Source organism: Malus sylvestris, chromosome 14 (genome assembly GCF_916048215.2).
Source record: "Malus sylvestris chromosome 14, drMalSylv7.2, whole genome shotgun sequence".
Lineage (NCBI taxonomy): Eukaryota > Viridiplantae > Streptophyta > Magnoliopsida > Rosales > Rosaceae > Malus > Malus sylvestris.
In genome coordinates this window covers 12793178-12815424 of record NC_062273.1, presented here as the reverse complement: position 1 = coordinate 12815424, position 22247 = coordinate 12793178, and the positions used below count along the sequence as shown (strand labels likewise).

The window sequence follows — 22247 nt, the reverse complement described above, 5'->3', positions numbered from 1 at the left end:
ATCACCGAATCCTCAACAGTAAGAGGACCAGTAGGGGATATGAAGGATGGGCGCCATACGTTATCTGGAGAAGACGGGACTACCTCTTCACCAAGGTTCAAATCAAAACGACGGTCGGAGGGTCCAGACATTTTCAAAGGTGTTGAAGAAAGAAGAGGTCGGACAAATCAAGATCTTAGAAGTGCAAGAAGGGAGTTTATACAAGCGAAAATTCAAGTGTGCTTTGAAACGAACTACGTGCCTCTATAAAAAATCAGCACTCGAAGGGATTTCAGAGACCGAAGAGGTGAGCTCAGAGTTCGAAAATGCCAATTCAAAAATCGAAGAGGCAAGCTCAGAAATCGGAGAAGCATCTTGCTTTTCCAGACGCGTTAGCACCCGTCACACGCAAACTCAGCTTTGCGGAAATCACGGGCAATTTGTTAAAGCGCCAATCCCAGATATCAAAGAGGCGCCAGTCTTTTTTAGCCTCGTCAGCACCCGTCACGCGCAAACTCAGCTTTGCGGAAATCACGGGCAATTTGTCGAAGCACCGATCCCAGATATCGAAGAGGCGCCAATCTTTTTCAGCCTCGTCAACACCTATCACATGCACACTCAGCTTGACGAAAATTACGGACAATTTGTCGAAGATTTCTGATAAAGAAGAAAGAACGTGAAGCCATACTGATCAATCACACATTGGTTGCCGACACGAGTAAAAGAATAGTACCTCTACAGGTACTAAAGAAATTCCTATAACTGTCCACCTTCACCCTTCATAGCAAGGCAGACATACAGAACCTTTCTTCATCTCCGAGAATGTCTTCCCAACGAAGCCTCTCGAGTCACTCAGTGTTTCTTATTCCTTGGGGTACCTCTGCAAACAAATGACACCAAAGCAAAAGTATCTCATATCATCAGGGTAGAAAGCAAGAGTATCTCATATCATGCGTTCTCCCTATCCTTTCCTTTGTCCTTGTTCCTACCTACAAAGACAAGGATAAAGAAAACAATATGCCGGAACTTCCACTCAAACTCGGGTAAGGAACCGACTGCTAGGAACCCTTCCCTGATTGCCTACCTAGCACTGCTCTCAAGTACTCGTCTCCCACTGCTGCTGTACTTCCAAAGAAGCTGCCACATCTGCCTGAAGAACAAATAAGGCAAGTGAAAATGATACCTTGCAGCACGTGGAGACAACGTGCAGAAGAAACAAGCAGAGAAGAATGCAGCATGCATAGTCAACTCAGCAGAAGGAGTCTGAGATGAGGAACTCGATAAGATGCCACATCTGCCTGAGGAACAGATAAAGGAAATGAAAATGATACCTTGAAGCATGTGGAGACAAGTGTAACAAAGCACGTGCTGAGTCATCCGCTACTTCTTCAAAATCAAAAGTATCTCATATCATCAGGGTTGCAATCATTCTGGACGGTGAATTCGTTTTGACCCTCAAATTCTTGGGTCGGCTTACTAGGCGTTGTGAGCTGCACGTGCCGATTCACCACCCTTGAATCAAAACCTTAAAGATCAAGTCACCAACTGGAAGAATAGCCATCAATCTTGAAGATCATACCGTTGACCAAACTGCTCAGGTGTGAATTAGAAAGATTGAACAAAGCAACAAGTCGTCACCTTCACCTCGTGCCTGCTTGCCATGTGTTCGAGTCAACCTTCAAGAATCAAGCCTCAACAGCCCTTGAAGAAGCTTCCAGCCAAATTCAAGATCAAGCCTCGACGGCCCTTGAGGAAATCACAAGTCCGATTCAAGATCAAGTGTCTACCACTCTTGAATCAAAACCTAGTTCAAGAATAAGCTGTGGAAAATCAACAATTGGAGGAATCCAGAAAATCCTCCAACCCAGTTCAAGATCAAAGCTGTGGAAAGACAACAAGCGCAACAAAATACGTGCCGATTCATCCACTACCAAAGCTAAAGATCATCTACCACATGAAACTCCTTGTGGTCCAATTTCAACCTTCAAGATCAAGCCTCAACGGCCCTTGAAAAAATCTCAAGACCAATTCAAGATCAAGCCTCAACGGCACTTGAAGAAATCTCCAGCCCAATTCAAGATCAAGCCTCGATGGCCCTTGGATCGACATCTACAATAAGGGACTTCAAAACGCATCTCCTACACGTGACAAGCACATGTATACGACGTGCCTTGAAGTGGGGGCATTTGTAGACATCGAAATTTCGGTAAATAAATGTTGACCGATAAATCAAAGTTTCAACGCTCATGTATTACATAAATTTTACACGTAGCGTGTGACTCAACGAAAATTGAAATGAGTTGGAAAAGTCATCAAATAGGACACATGTCAACACCTGGCAGAAACGACTTATTTCATCTGGAATATTATATTCAAAATTAGGCCTTGGAAAATTCTATAAATACAAGCCCATTTCATTCATTTGAAGGGAGAACCAAAATCATTAGGCAAAATTCTTGAAGCTCTGAAGCTCTGAAACTCCGAAACTCTCAAGCATCCAGGTTCCCGAAGAATCAAGAAAGCGTTCTTCGTTCTTCGTTCATCGTTCTTCCAAGATCAAGCCCCAACGGCCCTTTGGATCAACAATCATCCACCAATTCAAGATCAAGCCCCGACGGCCCTTGAAGAAAGTGTTCTTCGTTCTTCGTTCATTGTTCTTCCAAGATCAACCCCCAACGGCCATTTGGATCAACAATCATCCACCAATTCAAGATCAAGCCCCGACGGCCCTTGAAGAAAGTGTTCTTCATTCTTCGTTCATCGTTCTTCCAAGATCAAGCCCCGACGGCCCTTGGATCAACCATCCACCAATTCAAGATCAAGCCCCAAAGGCCCTTGAAGAACTTCCACCAATTCAAGATCAAGCCCCGACGGCCCTTGAAGAAAGCACCATCGTTCATCATCCGTTCATCCAAGATCAAGCCCCAATGGCCCTTTGGATCAACAACATCAACGAATCCACGCAGCCACCGTTCTTCAAGATCAAGCCCAAAAGCCCTTGAAGATCCGTTCATCACTGTTCTTTAAGATCAAGCCCAAAAGCCCTTGAAGATATGTTCATCACTGTTCTTCAAGATCAAGCCCAAAAGCCCTTGAAGATCCGCTCATCACCGTTATTCAAGATCAAGCCTCAACGGCCCTTGAAGAAATACTCCTCCTCAAGATCAAGCCCCCAACGGCTCCTTGAAGATCCGCTCAAATCCACCTTCAAAGATCAAGCCCACGGCCCCTTGAAGAAACTTTCAACAGTTCATCCAAAATCAAGCCTCCACGACCCTTAGATCAACCAAATATCCATAAATCAACACCTTACGGAGATCGAATAAGAGGATCAAAATAGAGAGAGATTGTAACCTAAAATCATCAAATACAAATATTTGTTTGTGCACGTTGTTCTTGTCTCTTTCGTTTCAGGAATTTTCCGTGTTCACACTAACATAATTACATGTACTTCGGATATCTTAGTTACAAACTTACTATGCTACTAAACACTGAATTCATCGAAAACACGAAGTAGAACCACGCGAAAAACTTGCATGCAATTGCAAATGGAAACCAACAAAAGACAGTAAAAACTGTACGTAGAATCCAGAACTGCAAAATCTTCCATATTTTTGCTGCACCTAAACTAAAGTTATCCATTCCTCTAGAACTTTAATCTCTTGATAAGAAGTAATTATCCCAAAATTAGATGAATTCTTAAAGAGTAGGCAAAATCCTGTAAATCTTTATCTAATTGTTGCACTAACCCGTTTAGAAACAGGCAATAATCACTAATCAACAATTTAAACCCAAAGCCTTTCCGCAGATTTGATATAATTTTGAACAACTTGATTCTTGGCAACGAGCACATATAGATGCTTAATAACATTTAACAGTTAGTGGTTTGGGCCAACGTGGATTTCCATTAACACATTCATGTGTGGTGGTTAACAGTTTCATGTAGTATTAGTTTGTCATGGTATAGCGCTCAATCCACCAAATCACTTGGCGTTCGAGCGCGACCACCCTATATACAATGTTATCTACCCTTGAACTCCTATCCTAATTTCTAATGGAATAGAAATCAAAGTAAATTCATATCTTCATTCATAGTCTTCTTTAGATCAGAAACAGAGTTTAAATACATCTAAGGCTATAAGGAGTTTGGGGTGTAAGTCGACCTAATGGTATTATATAATGGGCCTAATGGATAGTAATAACAATATGTGGTCCAATCAGTCAGAAGCCCAATGGCAAAGAATCGCATCAAGAATCAACAACAATCAAGAAATACACGAATTGCATTCAAAATTACCCCAAATTGAAAAGAAAACAAACCCAATCAGCTCTCCTTCCGTCCCCCAAATCGTGCACCCACCCTCACCCTCTCTCTACTACCAATCCCCTCTCCTCTCTCCCCCAAATCACGCCCACACTCCCTGCAACCAACCCCCTCTCCTCTCTCCCCCAAATCACGCCCCCACCCCGTGAAGGCACGGACACAAGACAACCCACCCCCAAAATCTGCACGTTTAAATGACCAAACCACCCCTAATCACTAACCGTTCGATTCGAATTGAATCTGGTTAAATTGACATTTTCCCTACCCAAGGGACAGCCCACTTCGGGCCCAAAAACAACAGCCCCAGCCCGGCTGTTTTGGGTGAAACACAGCCCCACACACAATAACACAATTGTTATTACCACAAAATTAAGGCCCAATCCCATAGGCAACATGAATAGTGCAATTTTGATGGTAGTGGTGTAAATAAAGCAAAATCAAGGGTCAATCATGTTTCTGTAGATAAGCTACAGTTTAATCCCCCTTATCCCTAGACTATAGTAATATTGAAACAAGAAGAAAAACAACAAAAGTATGAAGGAATTCTTAGCACTGTACCATTAGATTTAATAAATGATAACATGAAGAAATCTCAAAAGCAAAATTAACAACATATCAAATGGATATGCAATATGAAATCTTGAATAGAGCGTCATAGTTTGCTTAAGAATTACAATTACAATCTGCTTTGTATCAGTACATCTTTGATCCAAAATCATGAATGGATATTCTTATAAAGATATATTCATTATGTCTTCGTGATAGTATATAGAGTTGTAATTGTAAACCAGAGATTAATATAGTTTTGGCCATAATTAATGTGAGAGAGCATAAGAAAAAGTATAATGTAATAGAACTTAAAGTTTGACTATCTTGACAAAATATTTATTCACCATATTCCCAATTAGAATCATTTTCTGATAAGCTTAAGAAAGTAGCAGAAGATTACTTAGAAGAGTGGAAGGAAATTTGTATAAGTTTTATCAATAATCATTTGGTATATGCATATGCACAAGGAAGAAGGTAGGCATATTGCCATGATAAATGAAAATCTTTTAGATTGTCCTCTATATCACTTTACAGATGGACTCCTACACGACAAAACATTATGAGATATCGAGGATCTCAAATTTTAGCTTCATATGAATTTAAAGACTTTAAGTATGATATATTATTGGTACCAGAAGATGAACAAATATACATTTACAGCTAAACAAAAAAATACTCATCAACCATATTGGAAGCCTCAAAATTTCAAGAAAGAAATTGAATTAACCGACTACAAGATCAAAGAAGACAACAAAAGAGAAGTAGAACAAGAAGACAGAGATGAACAATACTAAAATAATGAAAGAAGAAGAACCGTACAATATCGACAATATGATAGAAATATAGAAAAGCTGACAAATAAGTAAAAGATGAAAAACACTACAAGAATACAATAACGGGAGAATATTTCACTGCAACATTATGCAAAATACATACAATAATTCAAACATTAAACAAAAATATAATCATCAATATGTACTTTTGATAGCAGATATGTCAAAATCGAATAGAAGATGACCTTTACATTAAAACTCCCTAGCTAAAATGGTCCTCCCATAATTTAAGATGGTACGCAGGTGTGTTACGTGGCAGCCGACGTGTGAGAGGCTGAGCTCACATCCCGCGTACGCGTAGAAACCGTGTTAAAAAAAGAAAATAAAAGAAAAGGTTGAAAATTCCACGGCATACGCGTAAAGTTAAATATCAGATAAATGGACCAAAGGAATTGCTTGGATACAGTCGGGACTACATGAGCTCCAGACTCTAATTTGTCTTTTAATCTGGCATGTATTCCTACGTGGCTAATTTTGGTCAATTCAAGTCTCTAATTTCAAATTTCGAGTTATTCATATGTTTCTTACCGTTATGATCATTTTGAAAAAAAATTCAAAAGATAATGTTAGAGTGATTAAATGTGAGACTAAATTTTATAAAGAGTTCTACTAGACTTATTCTAGTGTTTTATTTTTCCGCTCACGTTATAATCCCATCCAGTATAAAAAATTAAAAAATTAAAATGTTATTTTTCTACCAAATAACCTTTATATTGAAACTTTTTTTTATTTTATTTAGTAAAACGAAATTTAGAAAGAAACGATTCAATTGATCAAGATAAACAATGAGGATCCATCTATACAATTTTACTTGCATTTTACACAATTTCCGACTTCTTCTCCATCCTCCAGCAAACCACCCGCCCTAAGCACTCTGTGTTCCACTTCATCTGCGCCTCCCACCGCAATTGATTTGTTGATTGTGGACAGACCGATAAACCATGTTAGCCACATCAGCATTCTAGTAAGCCAAACTTGAATTTAGCAAATGTATTTCCCAGGCTAAATGTAACATCCCACATCGCTTAGAGGAGTGGATCCTCTAAGCCTTATATGTACATTCCCACCTCTATTTAACACGAGGCCTTTTGGGAGCTCATCGGCTTTGGGTTCCATCGGAACTTCGAAGTTAAGCGAGTTTGCGTAAGAGCAATTCAATGATGGGTGACCCACTGGGAAGTTTTCGTGTGAGTTCCCAGAAACAAAACCGTGAGGGCGTGGTCGGGGCCCAAATCGGACAATATCGTGCTACGGCGGAGTCGAGCTCGGGATGTGGTGGGGGCCCGGGGCGGGATGTGACAATTTGGTATCAGAGCCAAACCCTGGCCGGAAGTGTGTCTACGAGGACGTCGGGCCCCTAAGGAGGGTGGATTGTAACATCCCACATTGCCCAGGGGAGTGGATCCTTTAAGCCTTATATGTATATTCCTACCTCCATTTAGCACGAGGCCTTTTGGGAGCTTATTGGCTTCGGATTCCATCGGAACTCTGAAGTTAAGGGAGTTCGCGTGAGAGCAATCCCATGATGGGTGATTCACTGAGAAGTTCTCGTGTGAGTTCTTAGAAACAAAATCGTGAGGGTGTGGTCAGCGCCCAAAACGGACAATATCGTGTTACGGCGGAGTTGAGCTCGAGATGTGGTAGGGGCCCTGGCCGGGATGTGACACTTAACATTCGAACTTGCAAGTAGTGTTTGGATAAACACCAACCTCTTCAAGATCAAGTCTGTTGCATAGCTTATGAATTGCTTTATTTATCCAATATGTTTATCTTGTAAATGTCTTGATATAGGAAATAAATCTCCTTATAACTGAATACCTTGTATTCTCTATAAATGAAATACATTGGCACCACTCATTGTCAACTGAGTTGAGCCTACAAACTGCACTGTGTTCAAATATTCTTATTTTTCAAGTTGATATCTTTTACATACAAGCCTTTATCCTAGTCTTCAAGGTTGTTTGCTGGTACTGACACCAAAAACAAACAAATCAAATTAAAAGAGCCAAGGGTACTGGGGACTTGATTTTTTGAAGATTTAGATAGGTGGGTTGTTCTAGAAGATGGGGTAGAACGAACCTGTCAACCTAGAGAGCAGAGTTTTTCTCTTCTTTGGTCTTAGATGTCATTTTACAAGAGAGTAAAATTGCTATTAAAATTTATATTAAAAGGTGGGTGGAGAAATAAGACAGTTGGATGAGTTTATCAACACTCTTTTATAAATTAAATAACATGAAAGTCGATAATTAGATTATTACTTAAGTGTTGATTAACATACTTATTTTTTATTGTGACACACCATTTAGTTTACAAATTTAATCTACCTAGCATTGTAATAATAATAAGCAAATGACCCTTTATCACAGTCGTAGAAAGGTGTTGAGCCCTTGTATGATATCATGAGTTCAAACCCTGTAGGTCGCTAATCTGACATCTAATTTAACAAAATCTATTGTTTGACATAAAAAAAAAACATTGTAATAATAAAAAGCAAATGAGCTATTGGTTGACATAAATAAAGGTTTCAGTATTTATTTCTTTTCTTTTTAGTCTAAGAAGGCTTTTTTTAATTCTTTTCAAATGATAAATTGATATCATTGTAATCAAATACCAACGAAAATTTAACACCAGCAGTAAACCAGCAAAAAATCATACACTTGATACAACCCATGTCCTTTAAAAACAAAAGCAACAAGTGCAAGGAGGTGTGGTCGCACATTCGGTTAGAGTTCGTTCCTAAGAACCTGATTTCCATCCCTTTTCTAAGCAATCAGGTCAAAACGAAGTCTTTTTTTTTTTTTTTTTTTTTTTCCAACGGGAAAGCAAGTTCGATATAAGGTTTAATGTCGACCGTTCTAGGCTTGATTTTGTGGCATTGGAAAATCCAAGGTTCTTCCATCGAACACATAGTGGCGTGTGTTTGCGGCTTTTGGTTAGTTTTCTACATTTTCCAATTCTAGCATAATAGCTTTCATGACATGAAACCTTGGTTTGCTGCACATTTTGCAAGTCCCATCTTTGAAGATTGCGGCAACTGTAGGTATGGGGGCTGATTGAGGAAGATTTTGAAGGGTTATATTTTTTAGCAAGTGGTTTGTGGCTTCATTGTTTATAAGCATTTGCCCTTATATCCGAAATTATATGTTCGACTCCCCTTCCTTATAAATTAATGTAAATTATTATATTGTTTTTCAGAAAGGAAAATCATATATTTAATATTCAGTTTCATAAATCAGAATTGAATTTATTAACTATATACTTGAATTGACTCTCTCTTCATACTTGATGTTGAGAAATTTTTAGTCTATTTGAAGAAACAAAATATTTTAATTTGATTTATACCTTGCCAACTCAAATACCCTGGATGATTTTTCTTGAACTGAAAAACATATTTCTTAAAAACTGTCTCAATCCCTTCACTTGAACACACAAATTCAATTCGTTCGTTCCAACAAAAAAAAAAAACTTTCTATTTCTTTAGATGGATATTACATATAGATATAAAAATTAAGGGAAATACTAAAGTCACTTGATTAAAAAGAGAGACGATGGTATAGATAGAATTTTTTTTCGAAGGAATGATATTTTTCTATATAAAAAAAAAAGAAAAATTATGCTTAATCTCACAATAAACTAATAATAATGTAGTTCAAATTTGAACTCGGAATTTGGATTTAGAAGTCACCAGAAGAGTAGCTGTCGCCGTGCATGAAAGATGCACAACTTGGGAAGAGTATAAAGGCGAGTAAGGGTAAAATAGTAAAAGTGAGGGTGAAGGGAGATGATTGGATGGGACATGGGAGGGGATGCATTGGATGCGCTGGAAGCCGATATAAAAGTGTCAGCTTAACGCGTTGAACCCACACCTTTCCCTTGTTTGTCTGAAACTCTCCCCTCTCTCTCTGCTCCCTAATTTCCAAGAGAAAAGGAAAACACAAAGAAGAAATCAAGGGGGATCGATGGCGGATCAGCTGACTGACGATCAGATCTCTGAGTTCAAGGAGGCCTTCAGCCTTTTCGACAAGGATGGCGATGGTTAGACTCAGATCTCTCTCTTCCGAATTTCCATCCATTTTTTACAATTATATTATGCATGTTATTTACATGTTTTGATTCCTTTATCTATGTCAGATCTGCATCTTGGATTTCTGGTTTTGGATCTTCGATTTATAATTGGAGAATTGTAGATCCTCGATTTTGATTTTTAAATTCGGCTTTTGTTTTTTATATTTTGTTTCGTGGAATTATTACTTGCGTTTGTGAAAATCGAAAACAGATTGAAAAGGGGGTTGCGATTGATCGATTCAAATTTTCAAATTTCAAAGAGGTTTAATCTTGTGTTTGAGTGTTATTAGGGTTTGTGATTTGTAAAAAAAGGGAAATTAATTCCGGAACTTTGTGATTGTTGACATAAATCTGAACATGTCAAGCATGTGTAAGAAATTTGAGATTTATTTTTCTCTTGCAGAAAATATGAGATTCAAGGATTGTCATTGTATGATATTTGTTGAATGCTTGATGGGTTAGTTTCTTAGAATGTCCATGATAGGCTGGTATGGTTCTTGTCGTGTGCGTTCTTTATTACTCTCGATGCTAGGAAATTTAAAATTCATGTGCGCTCTTTTGGATCAGGTTTTCATACTTGCGAATACCATGCTTTTAAATGTTTGTTTGCGCTCGTGTGTGTATTGGACAAACGGTGTTATGTTTGCTTGGTGAACTAATGCAAAATGGGCGCTGGTTTCCAGTGTCTCAAAGGATATGGAATGCCAATACTTTTCTGTATGTAGTATGTAGTCCCGATATCTGCATATCTTGTGTTCCTCATAAGCAAACATAAGCACCCAGAAGAAATAGAAGCAACTTATTGCCGTTTCTAATAATTTTGATATGCAGGTTGTATCACCACAAAGGAGCTTGGCACTGTCATGAGATCATTGGGGCAGAACCCGACTGAGGCTGAGCTCCAGGACATGATCAATGAAGTCGATGCTGATGGTAATGGGACCATTGACTTTCCTGAGTTCTTAAACCTCATGGCCAGGAAGATGAAGGACACTGACTCTGAGGAGGAGCTGAAAGAGGCTTTCAGAGTTTTTGACAAGGATCAGAATGGCTTCATTTCCGCCGCGGAGCTCCGCCATGTGATGACCAATCTTGGGGAAAAGCTCACTGATGAGGAAGTTGATGAGATGATCCGGGAGGCTGATGTTGATGGCGATGGCCAGATAAATTACGAGGAGTTTGTCAAGGTGATGATGGCCAAGTGATACTCATGTCAAAATCCCAACTCACTTGAGAACCAAAGAAAAGGGAAAAAAAAAAAAAAAGGAAGAGGGCTTAATTTTAATTTGGGATTCCTAGCTTCCATTTTTATGTTATGGTTTTTGTAATCAAGCCTTGAAAGAAAGTAGTAGACTCATGTTGTGGTCCTTTGACTATGGTTTGGCAGTTCTTTTTTTATTTTTTTGTGTTCTCCCTTTTAATTGTTTCAGTTTCTGGTCTATTGTGCACCTTTTACTTTGTGGGAGGATTCAATGTTCTATGTTGGATGGAAGGCTATCTCCTCGTTTACAATGAATCTGCAACTGCATGTCTATATTTTTCGGACAACGATTCTTGTCCATGTATGTACCATTTGTCGACTCTGTTGAAGCACAAGCCCAATCATAACTTGTCGTTAGGATTTTTAACTTGGTAATTTTCTACAAAGTTTTGGAGTATTGGATGTTACATGGATTACAACGGCCAAATCCTTGGTCAAAATCATACAAATCAACATCTAAACGTGTAATGTGCCCTAAAGTTAATCGTAAAATGATATTTTATGAATATTTCACACGATAAATTCAACTAGTTTAGTTGAAGGCAAATAATATGTTCTAAAGAAGTTATATTCATGAATCCTTTTTCTTGTATACACATCTTAAACGTTTCTGATTATAGTATAGACGATTGGGCATTGACAATCCAGATAGATTCGCATAGTACTATGTCTTCTCTCTTGAGAGAGTGATTGGTATCGAGTCAATGGTATAAACGACACCAAGACAAGTACGTATGTGCTCAATAGAGATTGAGTCCAACGAATGTGATCAACAAGGAGTTCTCACATGCATGTCACATAGGGGCGGGTTGAAAAAACCGTAAACCGAAAAAAAGGGGACCGAAAACCGAAACCGCAACCGAAAAAACCGAACCAAAAGTACAAAATCGAACGAACCGAATAAATATATATTAATTTTAATTTTTAATTATTATATATAATGAGTATTTTAGCCGATCCCACTTAGTGGGAAAAGGCTTTGTTGTTGTTGTATATATAATGAGTATTTATTTCCAAACTGATTCTAAGCCCAAACTTCAAACCTTTCAAGCCCAAATAGAATGTTAGGCCTCCTATTAGAAAGTTAGAAACCTTAGCATACTAATTATTCCTTCTTTTCTTCTCCCTAGCCGTGTTCCTTCTCTCCATTTTTTTCTCCTTTTTTTTCCTCTCATGCCGCCACCTTCCTCTCCCATTTCTCTCTTGCTTTTTTCTTCTTCTATTCTCTCATCTCCCTCTCACCCATTTCTTTCCCTTTCTTTTTTTCTCCCCTGCTGCATCTCTCTTTATCCCACTGTCCAACTCATACCTTCACCGAAGTCAGCCATGGCTTCCGCCATTCTTGATAACAAGGTGGTTCTCGCTCGCCATTGTTGACATGCACCAGATCTAGCCACCTTTCACCACAATTGTTATGATGGACTTGTTCTCCTCGGTCACTGAGCTTTGATCTGGAAGATTCGACTAAGTGTGGTGCAAATTGTATATAATTATTGTCGATTTTATTCTTTGATATGGCTTAATTTTCATAGATATGAGTGGCCTGGGTCTGCAATTTTATTGATCTGGAATTTGGTATTTTTTATTTTAAAAATTCTGTTTGATTTGAATGGATTTGAAGTGCTATTTTTAGCTAAAGATTTGTTTTTCTTCCCGTTTCTTCAACTTTCATTGTATTCGGCATTATTTGTATTATTAAAAAAAAAAACCGAACCAAACCGGACCAAATAGTACCTTTGGTTCGATTTTTGGTTTCGGTAAAAAACCGAACTGAATGGTACCAAACCCAGCCCTAATGTCACATGAGAACTTATAATTGGATAATGCAAAGTAGTTTTTTGACCTGATGACACTATAGTTGTCTTGTGATTAGGTCAATAGTCTTTGATTATGTTAAAGGACTTCCATTTGCAAGTGTCCACGACATTGTTGGGGCTAACCTACTTAATCACGTGGGCACGTGAATGTACAATAAGGGATCTCTAACCTTTCAACTGTTGAGGGAGATTACTCTATGATATGATTAACAATCTCTGGCCAAAGTATGAATGAGATTTAGGAAGTCGTTCCAAATCAGTTTCAAGGTAATCTTGTAGACAGGAGAATCACATTGGATAGCAGACATGAACAAACTATCAATCAAACAATGTAATCAAGAGTATTATATTAAAGAAGGGTCAATTGCATTGATAGCCCAACCTTTTCTGATTAAGGTGTCACTCATGGTTTGTGGAAGCCTTGAAGATAAAGAATCACAAAGGGAGAATTGAAAGTAAATTTCAATTCACCATCAATTATTAAGAGATCTAATTGCCTACTGCCTCTTTATATGGAAAACTAATATATCGCACACTGAGTAAGGTAATGATTGAAGGATATAACAAAGTTGAGTAAGGACAGTAAAATAGGTTAATTGTATATGGTCAAGATTAATTAATTGGTTAATTAATCATACGAAAAGTTTGTATTAGGGTTTAATTGGTTTTGGGTTTCAGGGCTCAAATGAGTTTGGGGTCCATAAGACCCATTGAGTTTAAATTGTATGACAACTAAAACAAAATAGGAATTAACCAAAACACAAACACCAAAACTAGCCATGCTAGAGGGAGAATGATGGTTGACTTATTACAAGCTTGCCACTCAATTCGAAAGAGGTATAAAGGCAACTTTATACCTTTAACCTCATTAGGGTTATCTTTGAGAAAATATGAGAGAACACAAACTCTCTCTTTCTCTAAAGGAGGCTGGCCACCATGGAAGATTTAGCTACCAATATTTTCTTCCATGATTACTCATCTTCTTCCTGAACCATCATTGGTGTTGGAACTTAGAGCCTTTACTTTGGGGGTTTTTGGAGAATCATTCAGTCAACCAAATCCTAGAATTCAAGGAGGCAAAAACATGAAGATGAAGGCCAAAGAGTTCAACTCAAGGAGAGGAATGAAGGCCCTCTCATGGTGATTAGCCTTCGCTTATGCAAAGAGGAACTTCAAAGGTATAAAGCAATCTTATCTCTTTTTGTCTCATGAGTTGAGTCTTCGGTTCACCAATATATTAGGTTTTGAATTTCATGGTTTAAGTTTTGTTCTAGAGTGCATACAAGCATGCTTCCGCCAATTAATAGTTAAATGCATGTAATATGTTGCTCAATAAACTTAATTTAGCAAACAAATTTCCTTCAAGTGGTATCAAGAGCCTAGGCCTAGTAGTTGGTGAACTTTTTGGCTTTTGTTGTTCATAGCTTATGATTTTAATTTTATAATAGTTACACGGTTATTCTTGCTTCTTTGAACGTAAATTTTGTTTGAAAATTTGCAATCTCAAAAGTAGTAGTTGTAGTTGATTTGAGCATAAAATTTGGAGCTAAAATTTGGGGCCATGTTAGTGGGGAAATTTGGCCAAATACATGTGGTGGAATTTGGGTTCATGTTTGTCTTGTTAAAAGAGTTTTAAAGTGACATTAGAAACCCCTTTTGTTTGAGAGAGTTTTGGGTTTCTTTGGATGAAAAATGTCCATGAAGCTCGTTATGGGTTATTGTTCTGTTATTCATTATCATTGTTCTGTTCTTCATGTTTATAGCAAGAACAAAACGTTGGGGGAGTTCTGATGCAAAATTTCTTTGTGTTTTGTTTAGTCTTCGCTTGTCTTTGTTTGTGTGATTTGAATGGTACTTTTCTACTCATCACACTTTCCTCTCTTTCCTCACACTTTGATTTTTATGAAATTTTCACTCACTTTCTCTCTACCAAAACCGGCCACCCTATGCAAGTGGGGTCTTTTGGGTCTTTCTTGCAATTATATAAAGTTTTGATACTTTTGTGTTTTTCACTTTGACCCAAAAGTTTATATTTTTGCATAAAGGCCCAAATTCACTAAATTGTTTTGTTCTTTTAATGAAGTTTTTGTAATTGTTGAAAATTTTAGGTTCTAGTTATAATACCATGAAGTTGTGAATATTTTTGTATTTAGAAAATAACCCCAAAAGTTTTTGTTTTGCATAATGGCCAAAAAGTTGATGTTATTGCATTTTGGCTCAAATTAGCTAGCAAACAAAATAACTTTCCCTCTTTGTCACATCTCGACCTGGGCTCCACTCCGCCGTAGCACGATATTGTCCGCTTTGGGCCCCGACCACGCCCTCACGGTTTTGTTTCTAGGAACTCACACGAGAACTTCCTAGTGGGTCACCCATCCTGGGATTGCTCTCGCGCAAACTTGCTTAACTTTGGAGTTTCAATGGAATCCGAAGCTAGTGAGTTTCCAAAAGGCCTCGTGCTAAATGGAGGTGAGTATGTACATATAAGGCATAAAGGATCCACTCCCCTGGGCGATGTGGGATCTAACAATCCACCCCCTTAGAGGCCCGACGTTCTTGTTGGCACACTTCTGGCCAGGGATTGACTCTGATACAAAATTGTCACATCCTGACCCGACCTCCACCACATCCCGGGCTCGACTCCGCTATAGCACGATATTGTCCACTTTGGGCTCTGACCATGCCCTCACAGTTTTGTTTTTGGGAACTCACACGAGAACTTCCCAATGGGTCACCCATCCTAGGATTGCTCTCGCGCGAATTCGCTTAACTTCAGAGTTAAGATAGAATTCGAAGCCAGTGAATTCCCAAAAGGCCTCATGCTAAATGGAGGTGAGCATGTACATATAAGGCATAAATGATCCACTCCCTTGGGCAATGTGGGATGTAACACTCTTTAAATGAGAATTAGACTTTCATTTTATTTAGCTTCATTTAAATCAGTTCTATGAATACAAAAACCAAATAATATTGTTGCATTCTAGTTTAATTAGATAATGTGATTGATTATCTAAAGAAAGAGTGATTATAAACCTAAGTCTACGCTGATTGAGCTTTGACCGTCTATCAAATTTGTTTAAACCATGAGAATTTGTAGATTTGATTAGATCAAATGTATTGTAAAAGAGCATAAGATCCTCTTGCTTTGAAGTACTTCTTTTATGTTTTATTTGATATGCATGCAAATTGGAGTAGTTGTGTTCAATGCCCAATACGAAAACACGCATTAATTTGATTAAATGCGTAAATAAAATCAATCACCCTCCCTAGACCGAGATCCAACACTAGGCTTGTGTTACTTCAAAAACCGTTTTATATAAATATAGTGGGACATATGCTACTAAATAAATCACATGGATAATAGTTGTGATAGGACCAAATAATTTTAATTAGATTAAAATGACTGTTAATAAGTGATGAGATCAAAAACCCTCGATCAAACCAATATTAAGTTGACAAGCATGAGGGTTCTTTGAACACTCTTTAGTCGCTTCCCACTGTGGTAAGCTCTAATCGTTTGTGACTCGTACTCCAATGTCATCCTATCAGGAAGGAGTACAAAGCATGTGCTTACACTCAGGAGGAGTTCTATATGCATACATGATGTTATGAAGGTAGGCAACGAGAGTGACAACATCATATCATTTTGAGGTTATTCTTGAACCCCACACGAATTTGCATGGTGAGACAGACTTAACTAATGCCATGGCGCCAATATCATATCATTGTGAGGGTTACATTCTTTGGAGGCCAAATAACTTACAAGAGATGTAAATGAGCAAGAGTTACTCTCTCATTATTATTAATGCTACTCAACATCATGTCATTGTGAGGTGGACTTAGTAAAGGTGGCCTCTCATACCTTACTAAGAGTTTTGTCCAAAATTCTCGAATCCAACTAAAGGATATAGAATTTGCCAAAAGTAGTAGATGATGCTATTTGATTTAAAGACCCGAACCAAATGGTTTAAAATCAATCAATTTAAATATTGTTATGTAAATGTTTACCTATTTGTGAGATTGATTTTCTGATTTGATTTAATTGAAAGTAATTGAATTAAATTTGAATCAGCAGTTTAAGGAATTAAACCATAATTGAGGGATTTGATTAATGAGGGTTAATTTGTTCTTTTTTACTTGATTTGAGTTGTTTGACAGAAGACTCAGATGTCAACATGTGTCACTCTTGATGACTTGTTCGGCTTTGATGAGTCACATACAATGTGTGCAATTTGACGAGACCTATAACATGCGCTACATAAGCCCTAGCGAATCAAAATTTAATTTATTAGTAAAAATTTATTTCACTAAAAATTCAATGTCTATATATATATATATATTTTTTTTTTTTTGAATGAACGATATTATCTACATTAAGAGGGAGGATGGTGGGCTAAGCCTCACAATAGACTTGTAATAAAGTGGTTCAAATTTGCTTTTGGCGAGAATCGAACCTAAGATCTTTCATTTATAAATAAAGAGAAAAACCACTATATCATAATACTAAATGACTCAATATCTACCTATAGGCTATATTAGAAAAGGTTAGTCTGCTGTCCTGATCGATAGAGGAAAAAGAATGAATAATTTGCTAGCTTTCCAATTATTATTGTCATCGAAGTACATGTTGTGATGTTAGTCGTGACAAACTTTCCATTAGAAAACAATTATATTTTTATTTTATTTTAAGAAGAGTCGATGGATTCTAAAAAGATGAAGTTACAAAACCCAGTTACATCAACAATTATATTTAATTAACCTGCGCAGCATACAAGTTAATTAACCCAATTGTCGTAGCCTGCACATATATCTAATCGTATCGAAGTTTCAATCCGGACCATTAATTAATTTTTCAAACAAGAATTCAAATCCCCTATAAATAGTTGGTTGCTTTTACGCTTGTTATTTAGAGCACACAACACTTAATTAGTTTGAGCTTAAACAATGAGAACATTTTTAATATTGATTGCGATTTTGTTAAGTTTGAGTTGTGAAAGCGTCGCAAATGGATTCAAGTTGATGCCATCAGAATTTCCGGAGGATTTCATCATTCATGTTAATACTGCCTCATCATCTTCTTCTACTGTGGCTGATCAGCAAAATGGAACCAGATGGGCAGTCTTAGTTGCTGGGTCGTTTGGTTATGGCAACTATAGGCATCAGGTGTATATATAATCACTTTCATTAAATATATGTTAGTTATTTATGAGTATATGTATGAGTATAATCCCTTTAATTACGTTGAGGATCCTTCAAATAAGTTTATTTGAGGGACAACTTATGGAGCCGATTGCGTAACTTTTTCTTAACAATTCAAATGTTTATATTTTAATTCATCATTCATAGATTATTTTTGCAATAAGTTACACAAGTTCAAAATCACTAAGATCCAATTGTAGTAAAGAAAATAGATGAATGCAGTTCTTCAAAGAAACACTAAAATGATTACCATTTAATTAAACAATCATATGGTTGCAGATTTTGGTGATTTTTAATAATAATCTCTACTAATTAATAAAACTCCAATTGTCAACCAAAACCTTATGAAATTACCAGTTTAACCCTCTAATTAAAATAGAACATGAAGAAGAAATATGGGGTAGAAATGTAATTTCACACAACCAAATTTTGCTGTTTTTTTTTCAAAGCCTCACCTACATGTAATCCTAACACATCTCTAATTAAAAAAAAATTAAAAAAAAAGAAAAAAAAAACTTCCCACTCCCACATTCTCTATCACTCTCTTCCTCTCTCCTTCTATTTCAAAAACAAAAATAAAAAAATTTTCTCACACACTTTGTGTGTGCCCATATGCTAGTTGTATTTAAGGGAAGACTCTAAGATAAACAGTTGGATCCTTGAAATACATTAATTAGGGCTTAGGCCCTACAAGAGATCCCTCAATGGAAGAGGACTATTAAATACATGAGAAATGTTCTCTTGTATACTACTGTGCATCTTAAGCCATTAATCGATCATGTATATGTCCTTACTACTCTGTGCACATGCTATATATCAGATCATTGATTTTTGTTAGCACATGTCTCAATTCAGAATCAGACTACATATGCATTTTTTTTTGTCGAAAGCAACTTATATATAAGCATTTGTATGATATATAAGTTTGTCAAGAAAATATATGGAAATATGTAATGGAAAATGCAATTTTTTTCTTCTTGTTTTTATTTCTTTTCATCTCTTAAATTATGTATTATTTTTCTAACATGATTTCTCACAATATGATAGGCCGATGTGTGTCATGCATATCAAATATTGAAGAAAGGTGGACTAAAAGATGAAAACATCATTGTTTTTATGTACGATGACATCGCAAACAACGTTGAGAACCCTAGACCTGGTGTCATCATCAATAAGCCAGATGGCCCTGATGTTTACAAAGGGGTTCCCAAGGTTCTTTACTATCTTATTATGATGGAGGACCATCGTAACACATGTGACATACTGATTTGGTGTTACAAAATTACTGCTTAATATGATATTTCAAGTATGCGCCACATATTATGTTTCATATGTTATTCTTATTTTTGGTAGGATTACACTGGAGAAAATGTTACTGCTGCCAATCTTTATGCTGTTATTCTTGGAAATAAAACAGCTCTCAGCGGGGGCAGTGGCAAGATTCTGGACAGCGGTCCAAATGACAATGTTTTTATATATTATACCGACCATGGCGCCTCTGGGATAATTGGTTTGTAACTTTAATTACTTGATAAAATGTATTTTCTATAGCAGGATTTTGTATAATACTGGTTAACTGTTTATCAAGTGTGTATTATATATATATAAACCTGGACATAATATAGATTACCTGATCAGTTTTGGATGGTGATTAATTAGGAATGCCTGAAGGCGATTACGTGTATGCTAACGATCTCGTGGACGTTCTGAAACAGAAGCATGAAGCTAAGGGTTACAAAAAAATGGTAAATAAGTCGTCATTGTATTTTTTTTTTCCTTGAATTTTTGTCAAGCAGTACAATAGTGATAGCTGTACAATATATAACTAATTGCTAAAAGAAAAGGTTTCTTGCTTTGTAGATTTGTAAATTCAAATTAATGATTTTATGTAATTACCAAAATTAATCAGGTATTTTACCTAGAATCTTGTGAATCTGGGAGCATGTTCGAGGGTCTGCTTCCAAGTAATATAAGTATCTATGCGACTACAGCGGCAAATGCAACTCAAGATAGTTGGGCGACATATTGTCCTGGTTTTGATCCTGCTCCTCCTGCAGGATATGACACTTGTTTGGGAGACTTGTATAGTATTTCTTGGATGGAAGATTGGTAAGCATAACGCATGTGATATTCAGTACTAATTTGAGAACATTAACTGATCTCGAGCTAATTATAAAAGTTTGAAGTCACTTTTAAAAACGGATCTAGAGTCATTGGTATATAAATACTATTTTGAGAACATTAACTGATCTAGAGTCATTGGTATATAAATACTAAAAAACATGAAAATTTAGGTCCCTTTTTGAAAGTGAGCCTAGACCTTTGGATGTGCTTTGTACTGTGCTCAATAATCTCACTTTGTTTGTTCTAATGCGCACCGGATACGTTTATGCATTTGAAGTGTTCTCAATTATTCCTTAAACATTTCTTTCTATATTTAAAATATCATTGAAAATATTTTCAGGCCCTAGTACTAATTAAATACGTACCGTTTATTTGAAAGTGTGAAGATTTTTTGAATAATTTTCTGTTACTGTTTTTGTGTAAATTGGGGAGCAGCGATGTCAAAGATTTACGAAGAGAAACTTTTGCAAACCAATATGAAACGGTAAGAAATCGAAACTTTTGCCTTGTAATTATTTACCAAGAAAAGCTTATACATACTATCTTGAGATTGAGCACACAAACTATAAACCAGACTAGTTGACTATATTTATTTATCAATACTTATTTATAAAAAAAAAAACTATATTTATTAATATGCCTTGTCAACTTCCATTATTTGAACTTTAACTTGTTTGTTTGAGTCGCCACTTAGTATTACGGTCTAATGGTATTCCTCTTAATTTGTAAGAGAGGTTTTAGGTTCGATTATCGCCAAAGATGAATTTGAACTACATTATTGTTAGTTTATTATGAGGCTAAGCGTACCCCTTCTCCCTTAATGTAGATAAAATCGTTTGTTCAAAAAATAAAAAAAATAAAAAACTTGATTATTTGAACCATATATTAATTTGTTGGCTACATTTTTACAGGTTAGAAATAGAACCGCAAATACTAGTGAAGGACTTGGGTCTCATGTTACTCAATACGGAAATTTGAACCAAGCCAAGGATTTACTCTTCTCTTACTTGGGTTCAGATGACAACTCTACTACTTACACCAACACTAAATCCTCACCATCATTCTTAGGGCCAGTTTTTAACCAACGTGATGCAGACCTCCTCCACTTTTTGCACAAGGTCTGTGATCTCTCTCTCTCTTCTAGTTTGGGGTTGTTATGCTGTGAAAAAAAATAACGATGTTTTCTGAAGTAGGGTAGAGTTGCTTCTGTTTTCTACTGTTTTGGATCCATGATTTTGACAAAAAAAAAACACTTTTTTTTTGTTTCATTTACCAAACACAATTTTAGCCTCAACTTTATTAAAAAGTTGCTTTTAAAATAATTTCAGCAATGCCAAACCAGTCCTTAGTGTTTTTTAAATTAAATTTATTAATTTCTTTGACCAACTTTTTCGGTCGGTCTTATTTTCGTAAAAAAAAAAAAAAAACCCTAATGATAGCTAGGATTAGGTAGAACAAAATTGTTCGGCGTAATTTTTCTTTATAAATATTGTTTCTTAAACTTGGGATTAGTTCTAAATCTTAAAATGTGATTTTGAGCTGCAACCATTCTTTTCATATATCATATATTCATCCAGGTACGTAAAGCTCCTGATGGCTCTCATGAGAAGCATGAAGCTAAACAGAAACTATCTGCTGAAATGTATCGTCGGGAGCGCATCGACGACAATATAAATCAAATCGCGCAACTAGTGTTTCGATTTGATTCTAGCTCAAAAATGAAAAATATTCGGCGTAACGGGCAAGCTCTTGTGGATGACTGGAACTGCTTTAAGACTTTTGTAAGTCTTTCTTTTACGAATTAGTATAGTAACAACTATATATACAAGTAATATGAAAAATTATGAACTACAAGTACATGATCTATTTGTTTAAGCAAATACCTAAACCCTAGTTAAAACCAACTTGTTTGATGCTAGCTAGTTAATGAGATGATCTTCCATGCAGGTGAAAACTTACGAGAAATATTGTGGAGCACTCTCAAATTATGGAATGCAATACACAAGAATTATTGCCAACATGTGCAATTATGGGGTTACCATGGAGCAAATGACTGCAGCATCAACGAAAACTTGTTCTTAGACTTGAAAAGAGAA

At 36.6% G+C, this 22247-nt stretch overlaps 2 protein-coding genes across 2 annotated transcripts; both read left to right on the top strand.

The window, feature by feature from the left end:
* The first annotated feature begins 9535 nt into the window (after positions 1-9535).
* Positions 9536-11266, top strand: LOC126599766 (calmodulin-7). The gene is made up of 2 exons (XM_050266204.1): positions 9536-9720; positions 10582-11266. The coding sequence occupies exons 1-2, from the start codon at positions 9645-9647 to the stop codon at positions 10953-10955; spliced, it is 450 nt and encodes a 149-aa protein (XP_050122161.1). The 5' UTR covers positions 9536-9644; the 3' UTR covers positions 10956-11266.
* Positions 11267-17772: 6506 nt separating this feature from the next.
* Positions 17773-22233, top strand: LOC126599765 (vacuolar-processing enzyme-like). Its single transcript, XM_050266203.1, has 9 exons — positions 17773-17991; positions 19075-19239; positions 19381-19537; positions 19687-19772; positions 19937-20136; positions 20587-20635; positions 21063-21269; positions 21729-21932; positions 22099-22233. The coding sequence occupies exons 1-9, from the start codon at positions 17773-17775 to the stop codon at positions 22231-22233; spliced, it is 1422 nt and encodes a 473-aa protein (XP_050122160.1).
* Positions 22234-22247: the final 14 nt, after the last annotated feature.